Source organism: Euphorbia lathyris, chromosome 5, assembly GCF_963576675.1.
Source record: "Euphorbia lathyris chromosome 5, ddEupLath1.1, whole genome shotgun sequence".
In the NCBI taxonomy this organism is placed as follows: Eukaryota; Viridiplantae; Streptophyta; class Magnoliopsida; order Malpighiales; family Euphorbiaceae; genus Euphorbia; species Euphorbia lathyris.
Window position 1 is genome coordinate 21,525,355 of NC_088914.1, and position 27,211 is coordinate 21,552,565.

Sequence of the window (27,211 nt, forward strand, 5' to 3'; positions counted from 1 at the left end):
CCACATGAGCATCTAAAATAACCCTTGCTACCCCTCTAAAAGCAATTGACATACGAGCGGACCAAAGAATCTCCAGAATCCAGCCTCGAAATTGCAAAGAAAACCCAAAAGATTCAAGAACAGCCAGAAGAAAATTCCAGTCAATTGTGTCAAAAGCTTTCCTGATATCAATCTTCAAAGCCATATTTCCGCCAAAGCAATTCTTATTAAGCATATTTACCCCTTCCGAGGCCACATCAATGCAATGATGAATGCTTCTACCAGAGATGAAACCGAATTGGTTATCCGAAATAATGCGAGTGGCGACAGGCGCCAACCTATCAACAAGGATCTTTGAAATGATCTTATAATTAAAATTGCTCATGACGATAGGACGAAAATGCTGAATTTCATTTGCTTCAGCAACTTTGGGAAGAAGAGTCATAATACTTGAGTTCATACCTGGAAGCATACAGCCGGTGTCAAAGAAACTCTGCACCATCTTACAGACATCTGAACCAATTACATCCCAAAAGTGCTGGTAAAAAAATCCCCCATATCCATCTGGACCTGGAGAGCTATCACGACTAAGACTGAAAACAGCAGCACGAATCTCATCAGGCGCTGGCCGCCGCGTGAGCTTATCATTGTCCACCAAATTGACCAGATTCGGAATAACCTCGACAGTAGCACCCTGATCGATAGCTAGCCTGCTGCTAGTAAAAAGAGTGGAAAAGTATTCTACAACATGCTGAGAAATGATATTCTCATCATCAACCAGAGCTCCGTTGATGAGAAGAGAATCCATTGATGATTGAATTTTCCTACCTTTGGCCGAGCGGTGAAAAAAATTGGAGTTCCGATCCCCCGCCTCAAGCCATTTTTCTCTGCTTTTATCACAGAAAAGCAATTCCTGCCGGTGCAACTGAAGGTCAAGGTCGCGCTGAGCTTCTGCCTCAATCAGACGCAAATTCCCATTCAAACCCTGCACAAAGATGTCCCTTTGAATTTCAGCTAGCCTGGACTGAGCACCAATAATGTTGACTTCCACCCTACCAAAGATTTCTTTGTTCCAAAGACGCAATTTAGGCTTCAAAGATTTAAGCTTATGATAAAGAAGCTGCGCCGGAGGAAGGGAAACATGGCTATTGCGCCAATGGTCGGTAATCAAACCCCTAAGTGATTCATGTGTAGTCCACATAGAGAGAAAATGAAAACGAATTTGCCGAGCCAAGCCATTTTTGCATACCAAAAGTAACGGACTGTGATCCGATTGATGGCGAGGGAGAGTAGAACAACTTATTGAATCCTAGGAATCAACAAAATCATCAGATACAAGGGCCCTGTCAAGTTTACATTCAACATGATCAGGGCCAATACGACCATTAGACCATGTAAATTGCATACCAATGCTATCAATTTCTGCAAGTCTGTTATTATTAATAAAACCTCGAAAGTCCCGACAACTAATGACAGAAGGACAACGACCCGTCTTTTCGTGCGCACCGATCATAGCATTGAAATCACCGATAACCGTCTTTTTTCTGCTGCCCACAATAGCACTAAGAGAGTCCCAAAGCATACGTCGTCTGCCAAAAAAATTACTGCCATAGACAAAAGAGAGCTGAGTGTAATCCGTGGCGCTACCATAATTGATAGAGATGTGTTGATCATGACAAAGAATCATAGAACAGAGATGAAGGGTACCAATTTTACAAAATAGCCAAATAGAGTTACAAGAATTCCCAGCCACAAACTGCAAGCCAATAGAATTCCAGAAAGAAGAGTGAATCTTATCTAAAGCAACCATAGGTTCAGAGATACATACCAGATCCGGATGATTGACAGAACAAAGGAGTTTCAGAGCCCTCTGCGTACCAGGGTTATTAATACCCCTGCAGTTCCAGTAGAAAGTAGATCTCGAACTGATGAATTATGAGTACGATATGTAATTAATTTTTCTGCGATTTAATTTAATTTTCCCTTATTTTTATCAAAATAAATATATATTTATACTTGGTTGCTTAATTATAGAGGAAAAATGATTAGAGCCACATTGTGGGGGGAAGTAGCCATAAATTTTGATAGAATGTGAATTTCTACAAAAGATCGACCATTGGTTATTATTTTAACATCAATGATCGTGAAGAAGTATTTGGATAAGCATAATTACTAAATAGATACAAATATATTTATGTATGTAATAAATAAAATATATTTTTTAATTGTAGATCAATATACAGTATCTTCAAATACATCAACCAAGACATATTTGAATTTCAAAACTTCGACAACTTTCAAACACTATCTATCAAACAATTATAAATGTATCTTTATAAATTTAAATTATTTTAAAAAGAATATTAATATCATTATATGTAAATGATATAAAATTAAACAATCTTAAACACACTTGGCCTATTGCAACGGCAACAATGTGTTGCATTTTCAGCCTAAGAGTGTTACAAAAGCCCAAAAAATGGGATAAGACAACACTTTTGGCCATATAAAAAGCATTGGTATATTCACCATTGCCTTTGCTGTCAAAGGCAACACTTACCTTTACTAAAGCAACACAACTGAATGTGTTGCCAATTTGTACAGAAAAGGCAACGAAATATCTTAGAATATAAAGGCAACATTATTTTTATCCTTGAGCATTATATTATTATAAAAAGCAACGACTTAAAATATGTAAAGCAACACTTTGATAATCGAAAAGGCAACAAAAATTCAAATAGAATGCAATATAACATTCATTTATAGAAAAGGAAACTGTTTATAAAAAAGTACGTAAGATTACAATTCAACAGTAAAATAAATATCTAATATCTATAAGTATAAATAAATCATTTTCCCTTCATCAACATGCTTCTGATGGAAAAGTGTCACTGGTATTGGGAGAAGCAACAAACTCATCCAAATTTAAATTCAAGGTTGGGTTCATTTGGGCCAACTTTTGTATAATAGTTGCAACTTGAGCTTCCATGGTCTTTTTCATTTCATCTGTGACTTCACTCCGTAGTTGGACATGCATGGTATTTTCTGTTTCTTCTCTATCTTAATTCCTTAATTCCTCTCTAACTTCATTTCTCATTTCCTCTCTAACTACGACTTTTATTTGTTCGATTGTCTCATCAGAAATGTTTTTCTTACTAATAGAAGATAAAGTCTCAGCAGTCTTTTTTGTTTTCTTGATGTGGCCCATCCTACTAACAAGCCATGAACAATCATGAGATGATGCTTTTTCAAGTACTTCACTCCAGATGACAACTTTTCTTCAATCCTTGCCTAAACTCCAAATAATAAAAATCATTATCGAATGAAATAACCTTAGAAAACTGATCTAAAAAAATAACTCAAATCAGTAAATCCAATCTTGAAAACTCAATTAATATTAGACCTTAATGACTGAAATTAGTTTTAACCTACAAAAAAAAACTAAATGTAAACCATCCAAGCATACAGTTTATATGGACCTGTACTTATTTACAAATGTTCTAACAAGAAGAAAATTGAGATCTTAAAAAAAAAACTGCAAATGGAACACCATATTTTTTTTAATATTGTCTTGAAGTTATCCCAATTAAAGATTTCTCGAAGAGTTCTCAACAAATTAGAAAGTTGCACTAACATCTATAAATTTGTTGATTCCAGGTTATATAAAGATAGAAATAAGTTGTTCTTTTATAAAAACCCAGACAATATACATTATTCTTCAAACTGTATTTATAGATAATATAAATTACAGCTGCAAATATTTGTTAAATCACATGTAGACGTTCGTTTAATTAACATGTCTATTAATTTATTCTTCACTCGGATCATCAACTCTTTAATGGTTCAATAGATGTTCAATTAATTCCAATAATCATAAATATTACGGTGATGATTTTACTAATGCAATGGAGGAGATGGGAAACTATAGCCCACTTACAGGAACTATGTCAGGACTAATTATGGGAAACAAATTAAATCAGACAGAATATTGATACAGCAGCAAAAAACCAATCTAAAACTAAAGTGGGTCTTGTTGCCAATCTAAAACTATACTCATTTCAACATTTAATCAAAGACCAAAATCACATAATATCACAACATGGAATTCGAAATATCATTAACTCTCATTGGTATATACTACATGTCCATGCACATCTAACAAATCAGCTAACCATGCTTAGTAACATCCAACAAGTAGCTTCCCAAATTAAATAGGAAAAGAAAAATAATGAACACCTTAATTCCATCATTGACTTACAAGTTTGTTTGCAGTTGAACTGTCTTCATCTTTGTATTGATGACCTTTTCTTTTTCGTGTTGCTACAAAAAGTTCTGCCTACGACGGTTCCGTTTGATCGGGTTTCTCAAGTTTCTTATATAGATCATAAATGAAATTGAATGTCACTATTCAGTATAAAGTAATCATATTAATTGTAAATAACAAAAAATAAAGAAGAAATAAAAATGGAGAAGCAGAACTAGGACATGGAAAAGAAATAGGAAAATGAGAAAAAAAATAAAGAGTTACAAGCTATGAAGCACCGACTCGGGTGTGGACACGGCAAACAACATTTTTAGAAAATATGAGACAAGAGTGTGGCGGGACACGACAAATTATATATATATATATATATATATAATTACATCATTTTAGTCGTTAGAGGTAAAATTGCACCATTTTAGACATTGGGGTAAAATTGCTCCTCACTCTAAACGTTAGGGGTATTTTTGCACCTTATCCCTAAAATGTTATAACAGAATGTGGTTGAATATGATTTAGTAGTTGAAAAGGTAAGGAAGTTTCCATCAAATAATTCAAAGTCTCATTCAACCATATAAATATGTAATCATATAATTATTACATTTCAGGAATTTAGTGATAGAAACCATTAGTTAAAGACATATTCAGAAAGTCTTGCAAACATGACCCAAAGAAATAAGATTAAGATCTGAACAACATTTGTACTGATTTAGTGATTTGAAAATAGGAAATGTGATTTGAAAAGTTAGTTGTAGAAAGTTAGTGATTTGACTCAAGTCACTTAGCTATTACATTTGTACTGATTTAGTGATTTGAAGTAGGAAATGTGACTTATAGTTTATGGCTTCAAAATAGGAATATAGATGAATGAGCATTACATAGGAATATAGATGAATTGAGGATTAAGTACAATTATAGATGAATTGAGCATTAAATACAATCATAGGACACTTAAGAAAATATGGCTCTTTGAACATTAACTAAGTGACAAAGTAAAACAAATGTAACTTTTTTGAACTTAAAAACAATTCGGTGTTAAACATGACAGTCCAAACTTAATGAAATGCTTTTAGATAGTTGGACAAGAAGACAAGGATTAAAGAAAGGAAGTTTAATCTTTTGTTCAGAGTTTAATATGATTAATCCAATTCTTAGTCAAGAGGTGGATGCCACAAAACATTTGGCACCAGAATAGAATGTATGATTTAGAAAATTGCAACTTTCCACTAGCAATATTAATTAAAAGTTCAGCACATCCAACTCTATTTACATCTAAACTATAGGGTAAAATAAAAACAATGGAAAGACTATTGTGGAAAAATTAGATACAAGTCAATTTACATAGCTCTGTTTAATTTCAGGTTGTGCTTGACTAAATAATCATGTGAACAGATAAACCACAAGGGAGTTTCAAGATTTCACCATCAACATTAATGTTCTTTCTTTCTTTTTGCTTTTAATAACATCTGAAACCACTACAACATGAATGGGAGCAACCTTGATGACTTTATTGGGGTTAGCATATTATCATGCCTATTCACCATATCTCATAGTCTGACAAGCACATGGCCAGTTCACCCACATTCATGTTTAACAAAAGAAACAACTTTAATCCCTCCTGAGAAACAAGGGAACAAGAACTTTTTAAATGACTCAACTAACCAAATGAATGGTAGACATCAAAACATAGATCAACTTTTGAAGTCCTAAGTCTTGGAAAATGTACTAATGATATTATACATAATATTGATTTAATAAAAAGCCCTTAGTTACTAATAATTTTAATCACGTCTATATGTAGTGCTTTATAGACCTATGCATCGTGTCCATCCACCAGGAACATGAAAAGAAAGAAATAGGGGAAGCTTAACAAAAGTTAGAAGAATTGTCCTAAGAAACATGTCACCAAGAGGTTGCAAGGGCCAACGAAGTAAGTGCTGTAGAGCTCGATAACTAGTCCAATACTGTAAAGGCAAAATAGATAGCAGTCGATCAACACATCCAATCTATTCACAAGAAAGATGAGGAGCTAATGTTGAGAAGACAGTGATCTCCACCATAACTGATAAAGTTAAATGGTGTGAAGTAATTGAAAACAACCTGGCTTGATATTGCCGAAAGCAATGCAGTTTATGAATCAGTGAAGAACTAGACATTTTTAGTGCAAAAAGCACAACTCGACCTTGAAATAACCAATTTAAGAAGTCGAGAAACCTTTCTCGAGCCAAAATAGCTGAACTCTAAAATGAGGTGTCTGTCAAGGATGCTAAAATTATAGAGCTTGAGAAATCCTAGAGGACTCAAGTTATTAAGTCAACTAAAGATTATAATGAAGTAGTAAGGAAAGATGCCATATTAACTTCAGGAAATTCAGACAAATTTAAGGAAAACCTGTACAAAATATAATAACCACTAAAACCAATAAGGATTTGACACCGATGAAAAATGGATCAATTAATTACATGAAATCTGAAAACCCATAAAAATATTCTAAACCTAGGAAGTTTCATTAATAAAGAATGAAAACCCATATAAACAATCAAATCTGTGAAAGCCAACAGAAATAGATTACAAAGGAATAAGAATAGCAAAAAAAAAACCTCCGTTCTGAAGGCGTCCCTTGCAGAGAAGGCTTGGGGGCCTTTTCACCGCCCTCAAAGACGTAACGCAGATGAACTGAAGTTCAGAGAAATAATGAACGCGAGGAAATCAACAATGAACGGAAGGTAGATCAAAGGAAAGCAAGATTAGGGATTTTGTATCAGCGAAAGAAGAAACATGGGAAGAGATTAGGGATTTTAGGGGGTTTTGTTTTTATTTTATGTTTTTTTTAAGATTTTTTTATTTTATCTTTTTAAGATTTATGGCGCCAAAAAATTTTAGTTTCCCGCAATTCCTACAAGGGCCAATTTTTTGGTTTGTACAAAAGCAAAAAAAATATATTTTAACTTGTTGTACAAAAACATTTCCACACTTCTCATATAAGGTTCTTTCTAATAAGCCAAATCAAGTTAAATTACTTAGGATAAGTTAAGTCATCTTTATGGAAAATTTCATAAAAAAATTTAGGGATAAAGTTCAAATTTATCCATAACATTTTAAGAGAACTATAGATTTGGCCTGAATGTATGAAATGGTGTAAATTTAATCCTTACATTTTCAAACAATATCAATTTTAGCTATCTGCTATTAAAAATAAAAAAAAAATGGTTTGATTAGTATTTAACTATAATTTCACACCATCCAAATATCAATTGTGTCTAAAATATTTATTGTATTTCTAACAAAATTATAAATTTTTTGTTAAAATATTAAAAATTAATCATGTTACATATAAGTTAATCACAATTTTTTTGTCAAACTGTCTTAAATATTTATTATTGTAAAATTAATTAATTATTGTCTAAAATCTGCAATTAATTATTGTAAATTAAATCATCTTTACAGATAGTAAAATTTTATTACTTTTAATTGTTAAGGGGCATGTTGTTACTTATCTTATGAGTCAATTTAGTTGTATTCTTTTTTTTTTCTTTTATTACTTTTTGGAGGGAAATTTTATAGCAACAAATTGATGAAATTTTAGGAAATTAATTGGTGTGAAATAGGCAACGTTGTTTACATGATTAAATGTTGATTTTTCTAACTATCAAGTTAAAAATGCAACACTATTTGTAAATATTGTCTACCTTCGTTCAAACAAAACAACTAAAAAATACCAATAGCAACACTTTGTCTAGAATCGTTGCATTGACATACATGAACAGTAGTAGTCAATTAAAATTAGCTAATGCAACGTTTTAAGGCATCACTTTTTTAAAAATGGTTGCAATATGCAATCTATGGTGTAGTGACAACTGTACAAAAAATTATCCACCCGCGCAACGCGCGGGCACAATACTAGTTTTATTTAATATCCAAAAACAAAATAGTTACAAATCAATAATAACAAAATCATTATTCAAAAGGAATATAATTTGACATCTTTGCCAAAATTTAGCAACGATATACAATTGTATGCTTCTAATTAAAAGGTTTGAGAAACATGTTGCATTTAAAAGAAAGCAACGATGGTTACACCAAGCATAAGCTTTAATCAACTGAGCAGGGGCTCCAATTACCAACAGAATGAACATGAGCATTACCAAATGGAAGAGCATAATTTAACTATAGCAAAAATTTAGTAATGATGGTCCTATTAAACGAATTCAATCAAATACAAATATCCAATGAAGCAATGACCAAGAAAAATAATATCAAAATATTAAAGAAAATAAACACAAAAAAGGAGAATAATCTATGGGATTAATATTATAATATCAAATCTCTTCTGTTTTTCATGGCTTAGATAGTCAATTAAAAAAACAAACCACCATTTTTTTTATTAGTTAATCAAGAGAAGGTATTGAATACATTTGAAAAAAAAAATGAAATAGCACTTGGACTGACAAATAACACAGAGTAATCCTTTAAACTAAGACAGATCCACAAGCTATATATGAGTATATCATAATGAAATCAGTAGATAGACCTTATTCTTGCTAGAGAGTAAAGATAATAGTAGAAAAAATAAAATAAAATATGGAACTTCAAAATCTTCAATATTTCATGCTAAAAACATCACAGACCACAAAAGCTAGTTTTGAAAAGCACTAATGACTTCATTTGAGTTCCTATTACTTAATGAAAATAGACAAAGGAATAAATCAAGAATTATTTTTAAAAAAACAATGGTAGAAAGTTTTTTGGATAGTTACCATGTTGAGGGAGTTCCATACCGTTTTTCTTAGAGGTTTTATAACTAGTCCCACACCTGTGTAATTACACATTGGTAGGTTACTGTATAATTCAGTAAAAAGCAAAGACAGAAATTTACCATTGTTGATTAATAAATTGACACAAGCATTGTAAAATGCGAATACATGAAATTGAAGCTCGAAATTTTAACGTGCAGATGGGAAGACAACAAAAACCATCAAACCCATTATCGAGGAGATAGAGGAATCCCTATGACTTTGTAAGATCCACTAACCTCACTTCTAGATTCATTTGTAAGATCTTGTACATGAAAAAGAAATGAAAAATAAAGACAAAATCATAAAGCAAGACTTAAAATGCAACACTAATCCCAAAGAGATCACAATCTGATCCCCAGCAAAAACATTAGAATTTGCAATTTATGATTTGCTATGGTTCCTAAATAAACAAAATTAGAAAAGAGACTGACAAATGTGAGAACTTATACCATAATAAATCATCGAAACATGGGAAAGAGGCGATTATGAATTGCATAATCAGGAAAAATCACTGCAGTAGATTTGAAATGAATTTTTTTGCATTAGGAAAACTGAAGTCGAACTCCCAGATTTGTGACAATAAAAAAGAAACCAGAACATGAAGGTAAATAGAAGTGAAAAAGAAACTCACCTGATGCATGCATTGTGCATTAGTAGGAAGCAATTTCAAAACCTAAAGCAAAGAAACAAATTAGAGAATATGTAGAAGGAAACCAAAATTTGCTTAACTTGTCGTCAAATGGAAGAGAAGCAATCTGATAGAAACGAGAAAAAGTGAGAGAGATAGGAGGTGAAAACCAATTCAAAATAAACAACATAAAGAGAATATGTAAATAAACTCATAGAAGAGGGGGTCTGGCGTCGTAAGTGCGAGTACAGAGATCTACGGGATGAGCCCAAGCGAGTGTGTGTAATATTTGAGGCAGATGCGTAGAGAAAGGGAGAGTAAAGCTATTGTCATAGTGTTGAGAATAGGAGGATCAATTTGTTTTTGAGAGTGAAAGAGGCACGAAGAATTGTGCACCAAAAATGAACACTAGTTGAGAGAGATGAGAGGACAATTTTAGGGTATAAGGAATTTAAGTGGATAATAAGAGAATTTAAGGGAATTTCAGTGAAGAATGGAATGAGCAGTTGAGAATTATGCGAGAGGTGATAGACTTATTACGTCCATAATTTATGTTTATCGAGAAGAAAATCACAGTGCGGATTAATCCATAATTTATTTTTTTTTTACTGATATTTGTAATTCTAAACTTTATATAATGTTGCTGGTTTTATTATTTTTATTATTTTTTTTGTTTTTAACCCTACCTTTCTAAAAAAACATTCATAAGTAATTATTTTAATTAACATATAACAAAAAATACAATTATATTGATAAAATGATTTTATGTACTACATGAACAAAATATGAATAAAAAAATCAAATTTATTTTATTTATATTTATAGCAAGAATTATAAAAAATTAAGTTTACAAAGCTTTTATAACTTTTTAATTTAAATTAAACATAAAAAAAACAGAAAGGAATTACTCAACTTCAAGTCTCTTTTTTACCAAAACAAACAACAATTATCGAAATTCTGTTAATTATTAAAAATTAGTAGTATATAATACTCGAGAAATAAAAATTAACCTAAACAATATCACTTTCGTCCACGCAACCAAACGAACCCCTAACCTTCTAACGTTTATGTTTTTTTTTTTTTTCTTTTTTTTTTTTTTTTCAGTTTTTGGTTCCCTTCTAACTTCGGTTTCTGCACTAACACTTTTCTCAATTAAACACCGCTTCGATTTTTTCTAATTACAAGCGACCCTTGATTGTTCTTTCTGCTTTCATCATCGAGCTTCAATTAATTTTTAGTTGGGCGTTACTGAATTACTTCATTCTTTTGATTGATTGTTTCTCCGCCTGTCCCAAGCTTGTTCCTTTGCTGAGGTCCCAGGTAAATTCGCCTTTTTTGTCTTTAATTATTTTCCAATGATTGAGTTAACTTTGGGGGCTTATCGTGATAAACAATGCTTACAAGTGTTTTTTCTTTTATGGGTTTCGAATATCAATTCGTTTGCTGTCTTGAGGTTTGTTTTTTATTTATTAATTGAATTTTTGCCATTGGGTTGACTCGTAAATCTGTTGTGCAGTCTCTATCTTTTGGATTTTTTTTTTGCTTAATTTGTTTAGCAGTTCAATACGTTGTAAGTATTTTGGCTTTTGAGTTCTGAATTGCAGTGTTACATGGGTATCAGAGAGAGCTCTTGAATTTGCTTACTTCAATTTAGAAAGAACAGTCCTGACTCTTTACCCGATTGTGAGTAATTCATTGTTTAGGGTTTTGAGGTTGCTTTCTTGTTTTATTGGAGGTTCTATGAGTCATTCCGATTGCCTCTACTGTTGCATTGTATTTGGCGTTAGCTGATTGGAAAATTTGAACTTTTTATAGTTGGAGGATTATTAGGGATGAGAGCTGCTTATTTAACAAATAGAGGCTGTTGGATCATGTACATGAGTAATTTCTTTGAGTTGTCCAGGTTATTGTCTAATGTATGTTTAGAATTTCAGTTTTTAGACATGACATCTCGATTCATCAGCAATATTCCTAGTTCTTATTCCCTTGGATTTCTGGCCCATTAATTTAATGGGTTTTATGGTGATTGAACGCCCAAGTGTTTAATGAGCTTAATTGGAAATTTGTTTAGGTACTTGACCTTCTCAAACAGTGAGGTTTGATAAGGATCCTTGATCACAATTTCCTGCAAGCACCAGATTATAGTTCAACGTTTCTTTCTAATTTCTCAAGAACAGAATTACCTCTGCAGTTCATTGAATACGGATAATGGTTAAGACTTATTTTCAGTTGATTATTGGTCATTAAGTGTAATTCTTGGCAAAATGGATACTATTCCAACCAAGCTGTTTTCATTCTGAATTTCCTTATCACCTGCTAGCCATATAAAGCTTCATTTTGTAAAGGAAATTTTGTGATATGATTTTTGTAGATATCAGTCTCCATTGTGTGATTATTGCTATTCCTATGTTTTGAAACTAGTTTGATAACAAAGCTAATGATACAGATTCTTATATATGGATAAGGTGTGGTAGTTGAAAGTAAATTTCTTATTAAGCCTGTTTCTTGTTACTATTGATTAGACATGTCATTGGTCCTCAATGATATGTTAATACTTATTTGCTTATGTGGTTGTTTGCTTTTACCTGGTTTTCGTTAGCCGTTTTTATTAATTTCCTCTTGCCATTGTTTTTACAGTAAGATAGAGGAAGTTCAATCTTATTGGAGCCTGCCTGACTAAGACTGGTTGCAATTTGGAACTGAAAACTTCAATAGATGAAAAGGTACTTGCTTGATTACTGGATCTTCTAAACTATATTGCAAAAAGTACTTCCAGTTTCATTTTTTGTGAATTATTTAAAAAGACAATGTAGGCAAGAGCTGATAGGATTTAATATATAAATAAGCTGATGCAGGAATATCCTCTTTCAAATCTAAATTTTGGTGTTACTAAAACTTAAGGTAGGGTTCATAGTGAAGGAACATAATATAGGTGATCAATTAGGCTGTAGATTCTACCTTTTGGGTTTAGATTGATTCTTCATTTTACTGCAGAGTCAAATAATTTCTTAAACATATCTAGGTAACAATTTTGGAAATGACAGAATGTGTAGTTAGGAGAGTATGCTTTATTTGCATTAGCGCGATGCGGTATGTCATTTGTATTTATATAATATTTTTGTTCCAGTTCTTTACTGGAAAACCTGTGCTTTCACTGATTTGGACATACTTTTGGGTTATATGTGATTGAGTTAAAAAAAATTTCTTTTATTTGCAGAGCTTTGCCTTAACAATATTGTTGTTTGGGGGATGGACTGGCTGTCTTTGCCTACTGTTACAGTTTGTAAATGATGTTTGGTGGGCAGAAGGGTTCTAATGTTCTCAGCATATTTAAATGGAGATCGCATGGTGAATCAACTTTGAGAACAAGCTTGCTTAATGATGTATCCCCTGAAATTGAATTGTCTCAATATGGAAGGGTACCGAGTCCCGGTAGTGAGAGCCCTTCAGGGCTTCTTAACGGTGAGAGCTTGTGTGTGGAACCAATAGCTGATCTGGACTTGTTCTTTGAAAGGCTATATAGTTACTATTGTGAAAAGGGGCTCTGGTGCATTATTATAAAGTGGATTGTTGAACTTCTGAGTCTAGGTTTTACCATATGTTTTTCTGGATTTTTCTTATTATATGTTGACTGGAACGGTCTTCGTAATGCTAAATGTGGCATGGATGCTGTTGAATCTGGAATTAAGCCGTGTGATCTTGCTAAGGAAGCCCTTCATCAGCACCCTTTGACTCCTTTAACAATTTCAAAAGCTATTATTGTTGGATATCTGGGTTTATTTTCTATCTATTGGACCTTTTGTTTTTTGAGGTTCTTTGCACAACTAAGGGATCTTCTTGGGATTCGTCACTTCTATTATAACAGGTATGCTTGATTCTTCTTTGTGGGATTTCTTTTTTAGCGACTCTGCTTGATGTTTGAATGAGGAGTATCATTATCTTTTTGCAGTCTCCATGTTGCAGACAATGAAATTCATACCATGCCGTGGGCAACAATACTTGAAAAGGTTGTACAGTTACAAAGCTCACAACAACTTTGTGTGGTCAAGGACCTCTCTGCTCATGATGTGGTTATGCGGCTAATGCGGAAGGAGAATTACTTGATTGGAATGCTCAACAAAGGGGTGCTCGCTTTCCCAATCTCCTCATGGATTCCAGGCACTGGTCCAGCGGTGAAATATGGTTCAAGTGGAACTCAGTACCGGTTAACACTGACGAAGACCCTTGAATGGACCTTAAATTGGTGCATATTGCAGAGCATGTTTGATAGGTTCGATTAGTTCGCTTGAAGTTTTTTTATACATGTATCACATTTTGTTTTCTGATTGCAATTTATTCATTCTGCAGAAACTTCTGTATTAGGAGAGATTTCATCTCTAATCCTGAAACGCTAAAGAGAAGGCTTATGGTAGTTGGACTTGCAATGCTCCTCCTTTCACCATTCCTGGTTATATTCATGCTTGTGTACCTCTTCCTAAGGCATGCTGAACAGTTTTATAATCATCCAAGCACAGCATCATCTCGAAGATGGTCAAATTTGTCCAGATGGATTTTTAGGGAATTCAATGAGGTACAACAATATTGCTTTTTTTGGCTTTTTTTGCTAAGGTAAAGCATATTTTCCTTTCCTGTTCTAAGTTAGGTGGGTTAGTATCCACCTGAAGCTGCAGTCAAGATGTCCCTTTGTCTTTTTTTTTTTTTAATCTCTCTTTATCACCAGTTGGAGTGATATGCATGGATATTATTGTTTATAACTTTTCAGTTTTATGATAAAGGAATTCTGTTTAGCTTTATTGTCAGAAGATGCCTTTCCAAAGAGCATATTTTCTCGCAAGCATAATATTGTACTGAAGTAGATTGATGTAATTCTTTTTATCTCAACTGAATGTTACCAATCATTTTTTAAATGAATGGCTCGAAGCTCACTTTCTTTGGTGTACTATATTGAAGCTTTATTTCTTTACTGTGGAATTTGTGCTATAGTCATGATAAGACTATGCATTTATTTACTTAATTAGCTCTGTTTCAGTAGTAATTGATGTCAGTTTCCTTTGTATATTCATTTCCCCCATATTGAACCCCCGAAAACTTGTCAATATAAAATGGTACTGTATTCTGTTGCAGGTTGACCATTTGTTCAAGCACCGGATGAATGGCAGTATAGTAAATGCTTCAGAGTATCTCAAGCAATTTCCGTCACCTATTATTTCTATTATTGCCAAGTTCATCTCTTTCGTTTCTGGAGGCTTTGCTGCTATAATGATCATTATTGCATTTCTGGAGGAATCTTTATTGGAGGGCCATGTAATAGCTTTTCACTCCATTGCAAAAAGATGTTACACATATTTTGGGCATGACTTTGCTGTTGTCATTTGTAGTTTTTCATGGATGCCTTTTCTAAATTTTGTAGATATTTGGCCGCAACTTGTTCTGGTATGCTGCTGTTTTTGGTACCATTACAGCCATCAGCCGGGCTGCAGTTGCAGATGAGCTTCTTGTCCTTGATCCAGATGGAGCTATGTCTATGGTGGTTCAACATACACATTATATGCCAAAGAGATGGCGGGGCAAAGAAAACACTGAGACTGTCCGAGTGGAGTTTGAAACCCTATTTCAGGTACTGCTGCTTTAAACCAACGTATTATAACATAGATTTTTGCTTGGACTATGCCTACATAACCCACCACAGAACCTCTAAAAGACCCTTATGATCGAGAGTTTTGACCTTTTGTGCTGCAGTATACTGCCATGATGTTACTTGAAGAGATGGCTTCGATTTTCCTCACCCCATTGTTGCTTTTATTTGTTGTCCCAAAGGTACATATTTCACCTTTCCATAAACTTTCCATTTTATTGTATTAACCTGAGCACACTGCTTTTTAGCTAATGTCTTATCTTATTTTGCAGCGTGTGGATGACATATTACAGTTTATTGCAGATTTTACAATGAACATCGAAGGGGTTGGCCATGTCTGCAGGTTAGTCTATTGTTGATGAATATTTATGACAATAGAGAAGAATAATTCGTTAGATTTTATTGTTCTCAACATTAACAAGGTTGCATGTTTGGCTACTATCTTTTGACAGTTTTAGCGCTTTCGACTTTCAAAATCATGGTAATAGCAATTATGGTTCACCTTATCACACATCACGTGCTTGGAGGAGCTCTCAGGGCAAGATGGAGAAGTCATTTTTAAGGTATATATATTCTAGTAGCATGCACTTATATTTTTGTTAAATAACTTGTTTCTAAATACTTGTATATCAGTGTTTCTCCTGTAGGTGAAATAAGCAACACTAGCTGCATTTTAATGAATCAAAACAAATATCCAAATATAACAGTAAAATATCTTAGGTTTGTAGGAAAGTCGGTCTAAAAGCTGGCCCTTCTCTTGTTCTTTATCAGTTTTCCTGCATCGTGATAGAAATCAAGGGCATCGTGCTTGTCTTTGGCCAAAGTTTTTTGCATCCTCACCTATGTTACTTTTTTCATTGATCCATGCCTAGAGTCTAAAGATCATATGTGCAATTTTTCTCTTTTTATGAAAAGAGTAAATTTCGCCTTTTATGATAGTGATATGAGCTGAGTAGGCTTCTGTCTCTCTTTCTTAAATTATGACATTACAGTTCTGCGAAGGGATGACAATTGATTTTATATTTATCAGCCGCATTTGGCTTAGGACTTGCTAATTGGGTTTGCTATCCTTTGCCACCATTCCATCTGGTTTAAGTAATCTTTATTTCAACTTAAAATCTCCCCATCTTATTTTAAATCGGGAACTCTTTTTCTCTGGCAAATTCAATATCTTCAACCGTCTCTGGTGGATGAACATCTTAATTCCATAATCTTTCCTGAATGACATTGTTGTTTGAAGTTATATAACAATATAATTTTCCTACTCCAGTCAAAGAACACTCATGTTGACACAATCATTTTGGCTGATCTTTTGTTTTGTTTTTCTGCATCATAATTAGTAGCAAAGCTGCTTTGTTTTGAAATAGCATTTGGAAAAATTTAGGATGCTTTTGCAGAAAATGATGTCTTATTTGATACGTGCTAACCTTGGATAGGGAAATCACAACTTAAATGAAATAGCACTTTGATAGAAGTCTGAATCACAAATTCAAACATTGACTTTTGATTATTCACATTTTCGTATGGAATCAAGGTTGACACATTCTCTTAGTTTCGTCATTAATTTGGTCCACTGGTTATTACTCATAATATGGACCCAATTTGTGTTTTTGTGTGGGACCAAAAAAAAAAAAAAAGAATTCTGGTATTTTCAGTGCAAGTGAAACTGGCTTCTCCTAGTGCCCGGGTTGTTATTTTCTCTGATACTTCCTACGTTTGCTTATTGATTTTACGATATTCAAATGGTTGCAGTTTCCAGAGCAGCTATCCTACCTGGCAGCCAAATGATGAGGGAAAGCAGTTCTTGTCAAATCTTCGAAATTTCAGGGAGCAAAAGTTGCAAGGTAATGGAATGAGACATCGGTACTCTCCTAGAATATGGCGAGGAAGCCCCAATTTGAGAGGTCCTGGAGATAGAAATACTGTGCAACATGCTACTCCTGGCTTTCCTTTGGGTTCTTTGTGGCTGATCGATGAAGTCCAGAAAAATCACCCGTATCTTCTCGATTGGTACTATACCTCCTGGCCTCATGCTTCAACTAATCATGCAAGAGACTCTCCAACAATAACACTTGAAGTGACTGAGCAACATCCTGGAGATTATTGGATGCCATCTAACTTGGCACAAAATGAAGAAAGATGTAATGATGAATTTTGGAATCGGAACTATGAAGATCGAACGGAGTCTCATTTGGGAGCATCGACATCAGTTCCTTTCTTCCGGGAGAGTGTACTTAGGCAACACGATACCAGCGACTATGAACATTCTGATAAGCCGGATTGGTGGGCTAGAAGTGGTCCACCAGGTGCACAGACCCAAGATAGTTTTATCGAGCCTCCTAATTTCAACCGCTTCACTTCAGATAATTATGATAATTTGTCAGACAGAAGCTTGGAGGAGCAAGAGCAACAGCTTCTGGATTGGAGGAGTTCTCGAAGGTTATCACGAACAACTTATATGGAGGAAGATCTTGAAACAGGAGGGAATGTAAATCTACATTTTGATGACATTTATAGCAGGCCCCCTCAGAGTCCCACGGAATATCGAGAACATCATCGGAGGTTGTGATCATAACTGGCAGTAACCTCTGTAGTTAGTTATATGAATGAGGTTATTATTGTCAGGAATTAATTAATGTGGGATGCATACAGGTTTCCAAGAATGGGATTGATTTCTTTTATATGTTCTATGATATGATCTATCTATAAAAAGGAAACTCTGTATTCTTTGTTGTAAATAAGATTCATTAGGAGATTAGATTCTGAAGTAGACCTCCCTCAGGTCAGGTCTATTTTCTGGAACTGTACAAACAATTACAGCTGATTGATATATTCTCATATCTGATTCTATTCAATTAATTATTTTCTCTGTTTTTGCATTGCTGGGTTTGTTTAGGTGAAAGATAAATCTGTGCAAAGGCAATTTCTTTAAAAATTTGATTACTTATTATAGGATTCAATTTCAATTCGTCTTAAATCTCTTGAAAATTTCAGTTGTGGGAAAATCTAGATTGTTTTCTTCATTTTTGGTTTAACTATAATTTTTTTCAAGAGTTAAAACCTCAATGTTGCAGTTTTGAGGGCTGAGATTTAGAAATGAGGAACTACATACTTCCAAAGATGAAAGTGTAATGTCTGTGACATGTTTAAGTGACACATCATGCCAAGCGGTGGCATCTTGTAAAATACCCCTTCCAGTCATTATTATTATTATTTGAAAATTATAATCTCTAATTTAACCACTTAATTTTTATATTCATTCATTTATATTCCAACTTAATTAATCCCAACTAACTACTCATTAAGACTTAAGACTTAACATCTCACTAGTCACTTCTTAATCGCACTTTAATCAAAGTTGTAAAAAATACTAGGCGCTAGTCGGGTGGATAGGGCCTTCGAGGATTAATCGGATTTATATTTTTATATTTTTTATTTGTTAATCAACAAATTATTATATAAATTCAATTAAAATATGTATCATACTATTAAAATAGTAATATAAAATTATTTAATATAGAAAAACACGTATATTTGTAACATATATTTTTAAAATTGTGCAAACATCAACATTTCAACAACAATATCATTAAAACAACTTAAAAGTGAATTATAATAAAGCAAAAAAATAAATTCACAATTAAAAATGTTTTTGTTCATTGTCGCTTAGGCGGTACCTAGGTGGTCTAGGCGGAGCCCAAGCGGCTGAAAATCGCCTAGGAGTTAATATAACGCCTAAAGGGACTAATCATAGAAAATCGGGGCGGATTCTCGATTTTGAGCGCCTAGGCTGGATCTAGGCGGTCCAAGCGGCCTTCGTTTCGAACAATGACTTTAATAGCATTATGCATATGAAACTTAGTTTGACCATAATATGAAATCAAAATGTATTAATACTTGTGTTGTTGTGTTACTAACACAGTTACAAATAAATCTAAACATCAATTATCTCTAAAATATTTATTGCGATACTAACACATTTACCAATAATTTCAAATTGCCAACAACTAAAGGCTTGTTTGGTAAGATGTAATAGCCTTTGTAAAGGAATTCCATTACATTGAAAGTCCATTATCATATTTAGTTGTATATTAAAATTTTGAAATGAGAAATTAATGGATTAAACTTTGTTCAACAACTCTTGTAATCCCCATCACAAAAAATGAAAAAAAATGGAAAAATGAGAAAATAGAACAAAATGGTGAAAATGGAATATGAAAAAACGAGAAAAATGTAGAAAAAACTATAAAAACACAAAAACCTATATATTAATTTCAAATTTTTTTTATGATTACATTTAACTAAGTAAACATAAATATTATAATGGTAATTACATTTCATTTTTTATTTCATTTTTTTTTATCAACCAAACATGATGATGGAATCAATGTTCCATTCCATTGACATTACAACTTTGATTACATTACATTACCACATTATCAAATGAACCCTATGAACATCTACAAGAAAGACGATAGAATAATAATATGAGTGAAATTGAGGATGTAATTGAAAAGGATGACATTTTGGTGGGTTATAGAAGAGAAAATGCAATGAAGAATTTAAAGACAAGAAGAAGAAAAAAAAGCTGGTCTTCAATCATTAATTGTTTTGAGTTTTGTAAGGTTATTTTCTGTTTAAAACTCTAATTCCTTCTCTCCATTACTGAGTTAATTAGTTTTGTATATGCTAATCATTAGTGAGTTGGTACATATGATTATCAGTTGGTACATTTGTTTGTACAACTTTATAATCTAGCACCTTTTGTCCAGGTCTAAATGAATCTAATCACCTGAACAGGCTGCATCCGGTTCTTGATATTAGAAAATGTGGTTCCAACAATTTACACAAACATTACCCGGGTATTCGACCAGACCAGACGACAGAATGATCAAATTCTCTTATAGCCAGTCTTATTTTCCTGGATGAGATTCAGTAGCTTCTTTCCCATTGTTGCTGTCTGTCTTGCTCTGCATTTCTAGTAACTTCTGCTCTTCTTCCTCGGTTTCAACGGCTTTTATTTCTGGCACCGGAGGCTTAGGCTTATTTGTGGACTGCTGATACATGATTCCACCAGCCATACAAATGAGAAGCCCGACTGTTCCAACGAATGATGAATGCTTATCCCAGACAACCAAATTGATTACCACTGTCAAAAGCTTGTTCACCACTCCAAGAACAGTAAATCCTGTTGCGGAAATCGCCTTCCGGCATGAAAACCCAAAGAAAGAGATGGATAAACCAAATAAGCATGATAAGCCAACAGGCAAAACTACATCAAAAGAATGCCAATCTGACTCATCAGAGATTTCACGCTTTATCTTCTTTATTTCGCCCATTATAAGCAATTCGAACGGAAAGAGTAGGAGGGCCTCGAGATTGTTGTACAACACAAGACCCCAAGTATTTAAACCTATGGTCATAACAACATGCTTAATGTACACGAAATCAACAGTCATGCTTATCAAATAAGCTAGAGCCCAGCTGTAAGCTGCGATGGAGAATTGGTAATCTGTGAGAACATAAAGTACACTTCCGATAAAGATGGTTGCGAGTGACAACCATGTCTTCAATAGAGGGCATGGCTGGTGCAAGAAAAGGGTTTCTCCAACCGCAACAAATAAAGGGACTATAGAACGGAAGACAACGAATGTATCAACATTTGCATGTAATAAGAGCTCGCTGTTGGTAAAGAGAGAAAGATAAAAAATGATGGCTGCAGGTAGGAACCGCCACATGGTTAGAGGATCAAGCCGGTCATGCTCTAAGATTTTTAAACACCCGCATAAAGCCACACCTGCTGCACTAGTGAAATACTGTAGAGCAGTTAGAGCTCCAGGATAGGGGAATTTCATGACAGCCCATTTGTTGATGATAGAAAGCAGAGACGCTGAAATGCAATATCCAACGGCTACTCCATAAACAGAGGTTTGATGGAGTAAGCCACTATACCAGGTTGCCTGAATTTCACTAGCAGGAGATGAAGCTCTTGAATCTTTCTGGTTCTCGCCAACTTTAGGATTTTCCACATCACCAGACATTTGAAAAGGTATCGGTCTAGCAGGGAGAAAAATCATAGTCAGTTTAGTTGATAGATGAAAGGAGAGTATCGAGATCATATAGCAAGTATATAAAGCATTTAGACTACACACTATGTTACACATAAACTTTGATGTTAACGAGTTTTGCATTTCCGCATCCGTTTCGGAAACCACAACTCTAGGAACCTTGTAAGAAACATTTTGGGTCCTGTTTCCATGATTTAAAAAATTAGAAACTTGTTTCTTAAAATTTGGAAACTCGTTTCCTAGGATGCAATGTGTTTTCAAAAGTGAATCAATGTTAATCACATAAAGCATTAGACTACACACTATGTTGCACATAAACTTTGATGTTAATGAGTTTTGCATTTCCGCATCAGTTAACTCTAGGAATCTTGTAAGAAACATTTTGGGCCCCGTTTCCATGATTTAAAAAATTAGAAACTTGTTTCTTAATATTTGGACACTCGCAATGTGTTAGGGTGAGTATCGGTTGGTACAAATTGAAAACCTAACCTAAACAAAGAAACCAAAAGCAGAACAGACTGAAGAAGGCAGAACAGACCAATACGAGTAGTCTACGACAACTGAATTGAGGACATTCCTTTCTATAATATATTAATAAATGTGTAATCAATAATATAAATGAATAGGTAAGTGTTTATAAGAGGATGCTTGCATGATTGACGGCGGCCCAGTGCATTACGTGTCCCCGCTAAGCGAGGGTCCGGGGAGGGGTCCCACCACAAGGGTGTATAAGGGGCAAGCCTTCCCCTGCCAATTTTTTTTTGGCAAGAGGCCACTCCTACGACTCGAACCCGTGTCCTCTCAGTCACACGACAACAACGTTTACCGTTGCGCCAAGGCTCGTCCTCGATGCTTGCATGATTATGATGTGTAAATGTCTAAATCAGTTACCAAGTGTGAACAGAGAAATGAGAGAATAATTTGATATGTATCTATTGAAAAAATATTACATCTATATATATACAAGTATGGCTAGTCTAGAAAAGGAAAGAAACTTCATTTAGGTCTATAACAGCTATGTATAACTGGTATATTCTGTAACACTCCCTTGCAAGTGGACCATTTACATTTGTACTACAAGTATTGTTGATCAAGAAAAGAAACCTTGTTTTAGGCCTATAAATGCTATGTACAACCTATGATGCACGAAAACCCACCATGACACGCGTTTCACCATTTCCGACAAATGTGCAAATGTGGGAAACGGAAACTAATACCAAATGTTTATGTAATCACCCAAAATATGAAACACGTATCTCAGTTTTTAAACGGTTTTCACTGCCTATTTCGACTAAAATTCTGGAAACTCAAACTTTCTATTTTACAATTCCTATTCAGTCTAATATTAGGAAAATTGAAACTTCCTATTTGACTGATAATTCCTTCCTTGTATTCTTCAATTTAAAAAACTTACCTATGTTTCTTTCTCCTATAATTCTTGTCTCTTGAATCTCGATTGAGCTTGGACTTTTTAAATATATTATTACATATTTAATATTTATAAATATGCCCCTATATTTTTAATATTTACACATTTTCCCCACGTTTCCTTTTCCTATGTTTTTCAGAAATTATGTTTCCCGGTGTCCGTCCGTGCAACATAATGTACAACTGGTATATTCTATAACACCAAGAAATGCAAACTCATCTATACGCACTCTTGTATACAACTTGAATTTCTTTTTGAATTTAGTAGTAAATATTGTCTTTCCAACAGTTTCCTTCATATACAGATCAGATTACTCATTTCCCATCATCTAATTCTACTCCGTCATGGACTCTCAAGACAAAAACAGTGAGTCAAAAGGAACTACCTAGCTAGACACAAATTATTTCATATTCACAGCAAGCATGAAAAAATGAAATTGATACAACACTTGCAAAATCCTCTACGGTATAATCATATTTAACTAATAATGCTGAAATAATGATGCTGGAAATAGAGCTTCATTCAATACTTGTTCCTAGTAGTTAGACAATTACTTTAACAGTTATAGTGCCTTAATTAACAAATGCATAACAAAGTTCATCGAAAATTCAACCGACTACTTCATACCCAATTCTTTCATTTAACAAGCTATTCTCAAACAATAACTTTTTCAAAACCATTCAACCAGCTACTCCCATTCTCAAATCTCAACCAGTCAACCATTACATTCAAAATTGCATGCATAGAAAGGGAGTGAGGAGCCAAGAGAAAGCAGAATCCGTAAAAAGAAATCCTAAAGTTATAACTGAAAACATAACAATTAAATTAACTAACCTCGGTTAGATCTATAAAAGGACGTGAGAGAGAGAGAGAGAGAGAGAGAGAGAGCAAGGAAGGAAAGGCGTGAAATGGCAAAGATCTGTTAGTAATCAGATGCTCTAAAAGGTAATCTAAACGGATTCGTTCCTGCTAGGTAGTTGGGCACCGCATATGTTTGTGAAATTGGAAAATTCTGGGCGAAATTTTGAGGGTACTGTTGGAAAACGTTTTTGTAAGGGTAAGATCGAAAGAAATTGGCACTGTGAATAAGATTCTCTTTTATAAGTATATACTGTAGATAACAAGCAAATGACTCTTCAGCTCAAAATATGGATTCCAACAAGGAAAAAAGGGACAGGTTATAAATGATTTGCAAAACTCATTGCTTAAAACAAACACTAACTAAAATAACATTGTTTTGTAGTTACATGCAAAGACCCTACAGAGTGAGCAAAATGCTGAAAACTGATTATATAGTCCACATTTTCGTATTGCAAGGAGTCCACTCCACAACTCAGTTCAAAACACCTATCCCCTGCCTATGAACAAATCAGACACAATATTGGACTTTCAATCAAATACATGCCATTTTTTTCATAATCACCGGCGATCCGGAGATTCTTCTCAATGCTTTGAGATACATTCAAATTCAACAAATGGTGCAGCAACATAAAGAGAGAGATAGAAGCTTTTTTTCCATCCAATTGTTTTTTCCCTTTTTCTTCTCTAGACGCATGAAAAGGAGACAAGCTTTTTGTTGCTCAAGAAAACTGGTCTATGTCTCTCAGAACTTCTAAGAATTTTGAATATCTATGAAACCACATAAATGGACTTACATAAAATAATACTAGTCTAGTAACTTATTATTTCTATAACCAAACTCCGTTGAAATAATCAAATGAAACATCGCCCACCCCCTCTTCACTTTCACCTTTTATATCTATGAAACCACCAGAATATGCATACTGCTCATTAAGATTGTAACTTTATTTTATTATATCTTTAGACAACAGTCTGAGTTAAGAAGTTAATTTTATTTTATTATATCTCTAGACAATAGTGAGTTAACTTTATTTTATTATCTCTTTAGACAACAGAGTAACTTACTATCTAGGCTACTTGCTCCTGGGTATTTCTTTACTGTCCTTACCTTATGTTTGGTATTCAATGCCAATACTCTTATATTGCAATGCAGTTTTCAGATCAACAGTATACTGGGAATGAATCGCAAACACATCAATCTCATGCCGCCTCTTTACAGACAAGTTCATCAATTGCTTAAACGACACAAAAACAGAAATTGATAATAAAAAACTGAAATCAATTTACTTGTGACCTACGAATGCATCTCTATTGCTAACAGAAATTTAAGAAACGGAAATCAAAAACAGAAAAAAAAATACAGAAATCAATTACCTCAGCAAAGAGAAGAAGAGCTTGGTCACGATGGTAAATCAAATAGAAGAAATGGCTGAGAGTGAAGAAGCAGCGGTGAATTTCAGAGACGCTGGTTTGAGTCTTTGAGAGAATAAGCCACGGTGGCCGGTGGACTGAGATTTGAGAGTGGAAACAAACAACAGTAGTGGCCGGTGGATTGACATTTGAGAGAGTGGAAAACTGTGGAAGAGAAGAGCTGCTCAAGAAACAGGAAAGGGAAAGCTAAAGTCTGAAAATGTTTACCCCATAGTTCTAAGTTCTAATCTAGATCATGGAAGGGTAAGATTGCAATTTCTAACAGACTGTGATTTCATCTTTTTCTTCTTTGATGAAGATGAATGGGGATGTAAACCAAAATAGAAAAAAAGGATCAACGATGGTAATGAAGGTTAATTTCGAAATTTAACTTTTTCCATATAACTCAATTATTAAAGGAATCTATCAAAACAGCACTAACTGTACATTTAGTATTTTATTGGGATAAGGACAAGCATAAATGATTGAGATTTTCGAGAATTATTATTCAATGTTTGGTACGTGGGATAGAGATAAAATAATACATTTTACTATTTTAACCTTATTTAAACTACATAAAATTAATTTGAGGGATAAGATGGACTTTTCCATCCTATTAAAATCGCACGAGCTTATCTCACCTCCTTATATCATCCTCCTCCTAGGTATAGGATTTGAGGGATAAGAAGAGGTTTATCCCTCGTATGTCTCACTCTTCTATCTCCCAAACAAACATGTGATAACTTATCTCGTGTTTTTTTATCTCTATCACACTTCCTATATCCTTTCTAACAAACACCCCATAATAGTATTTTCAATAGAGGGTGTTTAAAAGAGTGCCAACTGATGTGGTATTAGATTTAGTAATTTTTAAAGGGTGCATACAATCGAAGTGATGAAGTGATGGTGGGTGCTAAGAAGGTTGTCAAAAAGTTATCAATTTTTTTTGACAACCTTACTTCAAAATTGCCAAACTTTTTTTAATATATAAAAAAAAGTGATTTATTTGGAATCTATTGATGCACATTTTTGACGACTCCCTTGTTGAAACACATTTCCACAAGATTTTGATTTGACAAAATTATTTAAGTTAATCCCATGATTAAGACAATTAAATTTAAGTGTTTTGGTTTAATTGTACTAATGTGCTTGTTCAATGTTGAGCATATTAATTAACGAGAACAGGAACCAAAAGTAAGACAGAACGAAGTCAGCATAAGTCACAGAAGCTGAGTGAAATACAAACTCAGCATTATAAAAGAAAAGTCTTCTACAGAATAACGCTTGAAGGCGAAGCCGACCGAAGAAGCTGAGTACAATGTAACTCAGCCCCGGCAAAGGAAATCTCCAAGGCAAAGCCGAACAATCAAGCTGAGTATTTGTCAGGACAGCGCCAATGATCCGTTGACTAGAAGACAAAGTCCGACAAAGGTCTGCACCAATTCAGAAGCCTCAGAATTACATCAAGAGGTCTTTTCGAGACGCATGGATCGCCTGTCATTTGGCAAGAAGACAAATCTGGCGCTAGAAGACGAACATGGCGCAAGAAGACGGAACTGGCAAGCCTGATGCTTGCTAAATCCAGACGAAAGGATTGGCCTGCAATTCTGAATGCTGACAAATGAATGACGCAAGAAGACCGTTTGAATTCAACGGATATGTCCGAATTCAAATCATTGAAGCTTCAGATTTTGCTATAAAAGGACAAGTTCATCACTTGGATCTTTAGCCGAATTACAAAAGAGAAAAGACAAGCAAGATCTTCACTAAGTTAAAAGATCCAAAAGAGAAGCTGTCTGATTAGAAAAAGCAAGTTCTTACACCCAATTCAAATCATTGTGTAAAAGTCTAGAGTGAATTTGTATTCATCTAAAGTGTTCTTTATTTAGAGAGAACAATCTTGTATCAACTGTAAAGGTTAGAAGAGTGAAGCTGAGTACTCGGTTTTAGTACTCAGCGGTAGAGAAAATCTGAGTGTTCGGTTATAGCGCTCAGTAGGATTGAGTAGACGAATAGAGGACGGTACTCTTGCATACTCAATTGCTTTGTAAACGGTTTGTGCTCTACCTTTAAAGAGCTCAGTAGTGGATTGAAAAAGCCCGGAAGAACTCTGGGGACTGGACGTAGGGGATGACGCCGAACCA

At 34.1% G+C, this 27,211-nt stretch overlaps 2 protein-coding genes across 5 annotated transcripts; one reads left to right on the forward strand and one right to left on the reverse strand.

Annotated features, from left to right (window-relative positions):
- Window positions 1–10,778: 10,778 nt before the first annotated feature.
- On the forward strand, window positions 10,779–18,168 carry LOC136229291 (autophagy-related protein 9). 4 transcript variants are annotated; one of them, XM_066017977.1, is made up of 12 exons: window positions 10,779–10,984; window positions 11,736–11,875; window positions 12,302–12,387; window positions 12,882–13,529; window positions 13,614–13,934; window positions 14,012–14,234; window positions 14,789–14,968; window positions 15,075–15,281; window positions 15,404–15,481; window positions 15,572–15,642; window positions 15,752–15,862; window positions 17,052–18,168. In XM_066017977.1, exons 4-12 carry the CDS (start codon window positions 12,952–12,954, stop codon window positions 17,866–17,868), a joined length of 2,586 nt encoding a protein of 861 aa, XP_065874049.1. In that variant the 5' UTR covers window positions 10,779–10,984; window positions 11,736–11,875; window positions 12,302–12,387; window positions 12,882–12,951; the 3' UTR covers window positions 17,869–18,168. The 4 variants fall into 4 exon arrangements, with proteins under 4 accessions (XP_065874049.1, XP_065874046.1, XP_065874048.1 ...); XM_066017974.1 differs by lacking the exon at window positions 11,736–11,875; XM_066017976.1 differs by lacking the exons at window positions 10,779–10,984; window positions 11,736–11,875 and adding an exon at window positions 11,036–11,117.
- Window positions 18,169–19,617: 1,449 nt separating this feature from the next.
- Window positions 19,618–25,435, reverse strand: LOC136231118 (GDP-mannose transporter GONST3-like). Its single transcript, XM_066020398.1, has 2 exons — window positions 25,032–25,435; window positions 19,618–21,356 (listed from the first exon to the last, which is right to left on the reverse strand). Exon 2 carries the CDS (start codon window positions 21,338–21,340, stop codon window positions 20,213–20,215), a length of 1,128 nt encoding a protein of 375 aa, XP_065876470.1. The 5' UTR covers window positions 21,341–21,356; window positions 25,032–25,435; the 3' UTR covers window positions 19,618–20,212.
- Between the last annotated feature and the right edge of the window lie 1,776 nt (window positions 25,436–27,211).